The 4960-nt window shown below is 32.8% G+C and overlaps 1 protein-coding gene across 1 annotated transcript; it reads left to right on the top strand.

Annotated features, from left to right (window-relative positions):
* The first annotated feature begins 1238 nt into the window (after window positions 1-1238).
* On the top strand, window positions 1239-2643 carry LOC111400583. The gene is made up of 4 exons (XM_023027991.1): window positions 1239-1287; window positions 1746-1817; window positions 1940-2180; window positions 2397-2643. Exons 1-4 carry the CDS (start codon window positions 1239-1241, stop codon window positions 2641-2643), a joined length of 609 nt encoding a protein of 202 aa, XP_022883759.1.
* Window positions 2644-4960: the final 2317 nt, after the last annotated feature.

Genomic DNA, 4960 nt, shown 5'->3' with positions numbered 1-4960 from the left:
AGTCATTTATCTTCCCCAAATTCCAACTTGCTGATGGCAATCATGTCATGAATCCAATTCGATGCTGGCATTCTACTTCCATATGACTATATTATCTATCAATTTGTTGATTGTTTTCTTGCAATGTTTGATATCCAAAATTCGACCGGCCGACTTTGTCTTCATCACTTCATGATCCTAATGCTATTGCTGGGGCATTGTGGCATTCTGTTTCAGTGATTTTCTTAATTATTATCTAATATCTATCAATTTGTTTTCTTGTTATATTTTGGGTGTGAGATTTAAATTGATTTCTTTGTCTATTAGTTGCATCTTAGTTTTTAAACTTGAAGACATGTTAAATTGAATAATTGATTTCAGTTGGTGAGTGAAATTCTTAAAGTCATCTATTAATGATGAATGATTAATCCTGCCATGTTAAAGTAATTTAAGGGCAAGTAAACTATGATTCTGTGAAGTAAGCTGCCTATGACTGTGAGCATTTTTAATCTAGACTCTAGCATTCCAATTTTTGTGTTTGGGGGTTTTTTGAAGGTAGTAGTTGATGATGATCCGATGAAATAGGTAAGGCTAGGTGATGGAAATATAGATTCATTAGCTCGACTTAATGGATTTGGCTCTCTAGTATTTATTTTTTATGTTCTAGTCTAGTTCTCGCATTATGAAGTGCGCTACTAAAACTCTAGAATCGATAAAGTGTGAATTATGGTTGATGTTAAGTTGAGTACTATTATTATAAGTTGTTAATTGTGATTGGGTCATCAATTTTGAATTTTTAATCTTAAATTAATCTAACTTGGGCCTCTTTTACTCTCAAATTTCAGTAAGTGTTGGCTGTTAAGTGACTTGAGTCAAATACCATGGCTCCTAAATATGCGTCAAGAGCTCAAAAAAGGAAGAAGAAGGAAAGATCCGAGGCATTAATTCGAAGTCAAGTTGGAGATATGGATAAGTACTTTAATGGCAAGAAAAGAAAAGAAAAGGAAGGAACACTAGAGAACTTAACGATTGAGGAACAACAGAATCGGAATGATAATGACAATGATCATGTGGATGAACGGAAAGAGAACAAAGAAATGATTGAAACTGCAAATATGGATTAGTCAAAACAGAATGATGAAAATAATGTTCAACGTGAAGATTTAAATTAAGAGAATTGCTTTTCTTTGAATTTTAATGATCCTGAAAATTGGAAGATCGTTTACATTGATCAAAAGATAAGGGATTTTTTAGTTGAAATGGATCCAAAAAGAGTTGATGACATCTTGTTTCCTAGAGATGGTCAAGGTAGACATTTTGAATCATCAGAATATAAAAGCTAGTAATGGCAAATGGACAGACAACTGATAGAAGATGGCTAGTGTATTCAATTTCTTTGGATAGGATCTTCTATTTTTGCTGCAAGTTATTTAAGACAGAAAAAATGGTTAAAAATATTGGCCAATTGGATAATGATGGATACAATGATTGGCATAATATGCATCGGCGTCTTACTTATCACGAAGTGCCTAAGGAGCATATAGGTTGCATGATTAGTTGGATGGAACTGGAAAATAGGCTTCAAACAAAACATTAAATTGATGAAAGCAAACAACTGTTCATGAACAAAGAAAAAGAGCATTGGAAACAAGTGTTAACGAGAATAATTGCTATTATGAAAAGACTCGCTAAAAATACTCTGGCATTTCAAGAAGATTGTGAGCAACTTTATGTTGAGAACAACGGACTTTTTTTGCAAATGATAGAAATGGTTGCTGAGTTCGATCTAATAATGGAAGAACACATTCGACGTGCTCAAGCACGTGAGATTCAGTATAGTATTTGGGCCCTACGATTTAAAATGAATTGATACAAATGTTGGTAGGCGAGGTGAGAAGTACAATCGTCACAAAAGTGAAACATGCAAAATCTTTTTTCGTCATACTTGATTGTACTTCAGATGCAAGCAATGAAGAACAAATGTCTCCAGTAATACGATGTGTGGATGATTCGGTAGGCTCACCGATGGTACAGGAATATTGGATTGAATTTTTGAATGTGGATGAAGCATCAGGATTTGGACTTTTCACTGAGCTTAAAATTGTGTTAAAGAATCTTGAGCTTGATATTAATAATATAAGAGGTCAAGGGTATGACAATGGAGCTAACTTGAGCGGGAGACATAGGGGTGTACAAAAAAGGTTACTTGGAATAAACCCTAGAGCTTTCTATACTCCATGTGGTTGTCATAGCCTTAATCTAACATTATGTGATATGTCAAATTATTTTTCGAAAGCTATATCCTTCTTTGGAGTGATACAGTGAATCTACACATTGTTCTCTTCTTCTCCCAAACGATGAAAATTTTTTAAAGATAAGGTTCAAAGTCTGACACTTAAGCCATTGTTGCAAACAAGTTGGGAAAGTCATGTGGAAAGTGTGAAGCCTATAAAAGAACAATCTATACAAATAAGAAACGCTTTACTTGACTTGGCAAACATTGTTGAAGATCCAAAGACAAAAAGTGAAGCTGAGTCCTTAGCAATATATGAAGTTGAAAATTTTGAGTTTTTGCTAGGCATTGTAATTTGGTATAAGTTGTTGCATGCAGTCAATACTGTGAGTAAATTTTTTCAAGCCGAAAGCATGTATATTAATCCATGAATGAAGCTAAACAAATGGCAAGTGAAATGGGAATTGAAGCTATATTTCAAGAGAGACGTAGCATTCGAAGAAAAAAGCAATTCGATAAAAGTGGAACTGAAGAGGTAACATACTCGACTAAAGAATCTTTTAGAGTTGAGCATTTTCTCTTTATAATTGATCAAGCTTGATCATCACTTCAAACTCATTTTGAACAATTTACACATTATAAAGAAATATGTGGATTTTTTTTTAACTTGGACAGATTAATTTGTATGCAAGTTGACAGTTTATTGAAATCCTGTATGAATCTTGAGTAGTATTTAAAACATAATGGACATTCAGACATTATAGGTGATGATTTGTGTTCAGAGTTGATCATCTTGAGGTGCTATTTAACTAGTGAAACAAAAAGAGCAATTGATGTGCTACATTACTTGAAGAAAATGAATGGTTGTTTTCCAAATACTTGCATTGCTTACAAGATTTTGTTCACCATCCTGGTTACAATTGCATCAGTAGAAAGAAGTTTCTCCAAGTTGAAATTGATCAAAACTCATATTCGATCAACTATGTCACAGTGAAGATTGAATGGTTTAGCCATGTTATCAATTGAAAAAGAAATGGTTGAACAACTCGATTATACAAAATTGATTGATATTTTTGCCTCGAAAACTGCAAGACGAGTTGTATTTAAGTGATCTTTTAGAACATTTTCACATTGTTATTTGATTATAATATACATATTTTAAATATTTCATTTTTTTGTTTTATTTTTTGATTTTATGTTAACAAAGTTCCTTAAATATCTTATACATGAAAAAAATTAATTACTTCTATATGTCTATTTCCTAATTTAATCTAATATTTCCACTTGAAAGTGATGTTTATGGATTTGTTAATGGATTGCATTCCATTCTCTGTATACGTGACATTAAATGCATGATTTATATACGATTATATGTATCTGTGACCTATTGTTCCTATGTGTCTAAGACTCTATATGTTTGTGGCCTAACTTGTTATAATTTCTTAATATGTGACATGATTCATGTTAAAAGTATCGTACCTAATAAATTATGTTATGCTTCTGTTCAAGCATGATTGCAGCATATTCACGATTATATAAGCTGAATACTTGCTCCACGATGACAAAGATTCTATGTCGAAGAAATTTGACGCTGGGAGAACGAGGCTAGACATAGCGTCCTGGTTATATAAACATCAGGGGACATTCAAGCCTACAAAGGCAGGGAAGCATACAAAGGGAGAGGGGATTGTCATTAAGTGAGGATTGATAATGTATTTGAAATTTAGGATGATGATAGGATTCTGTAAAGGGTCTAAATACTGGCCTCTTTTCTATTTTCGTTTATAATAGTTTGTGTGATGACACTCGTTGGAATTATTGTGATATTGTGGTTGTACATTGACACATTAGAAAATTGTTTGATTTTTGCATTTGATCAATTATGGTGTCGTTTTTTAGCAGGTTTGGTATTTTATGTTTGGTCATAGAACTTGAGATGTTTGATACTGTCGTGTTCTATTTCATTAACAGTTTGTGAAATGTAAATGGTTTGTGTCGAATAACAGAATGTATATTTCCTGGTCACAGATTATAGTTTATTACCCATATATGTTTGTATTCAGGTCACATATTAAAATAATTCCACTCAACACATGTCACATGTAATCGAACATGTCACTAATCAATGTCACAGGTACTTAGTCTGCTCAAGTCAAAGGTAATAGATCACATACTGTTTTCAGAATGTCACATATACATACAAAGGTTTCTAAACCAATTGCACGATTCATTTGTAGAAGTCACGAACTATAGTATATTGTCACATATTTAGGTTATTAGGTCACATTTGCTAACTTTTTTAGATTACATGTTATGCAAGGTCACATACTTAATGTACACGGGTCATAGATATTAATCTAATGGTCACAGTTGCTATGATACATAGTTAACCCTTCACTGGACAAATTCTACTATGTTGGTCACACATCATAATATCACATCAATGAATATTTCATTTACAGTAAAACGATATACCAATCGAGATATACCACCACTTTATGAAGTGTTAAATGCTATAAAAATGATCTGTTTGCTACCTAACTGTGTCATCATCTGAGTTGTTGTTCTTTAGTTTTTGTCCCTGCTTAATTTTAGCTTAATGGCACCATATTACTGCATCTTCTCCGGTTGTGATCACATCCTTCACAACGTACACTCATCATGCACACACCTGACAACATATTTCTTCTTCTCCGACCAAACAACCATAAACTCAAATATGTTCTTTATTGCGAAAAAAGAAAGGCT

Source organism: Olea europaea, chromosome 10, assembly GCF_002742605.1.
Source record: "Olea europaea var. sylvestris chromosome 10, O_europaea_v1, whole genome shotgun sequence".
Lineage (NCBI taxonomy): Eukaryota > Viridiplantae > Streptophyta > Magnoliopsida > Lamiales > Oleaceae > Olea > Olea europaea.
This window is presented reverse-complemented; position numbering and strand designations above follow the sequence as displayed.

What these genes read in the sequence shown, in the direction of transcription:
- LOC111400583 (XM_023027991.1), top strand. Translation starts at nt 1,239, where the DNA reads ATGGATCCAAAAAGAGTTGATGACATCTTGTTTCCTAGAGATGGTCAA. An exon ending in AGCACGTGAGATTCAGTATA is followed by an intron (nt 1,818 to 1,939) that starts GTATTTGGGCCC and finishes ATTGTACTTCAG; the next exon opens with ATGCAAGCAATGAAGAACAA. An exon ending in CATAGGGGTGTACAAAAAAG is followed by an intron (nt 2,181 to 2,396) that starts GTTACTTGGAAT and finishes GTTGCAAACAAG; the next exon opens with TTGGGAAAGTCATGTGGAAA.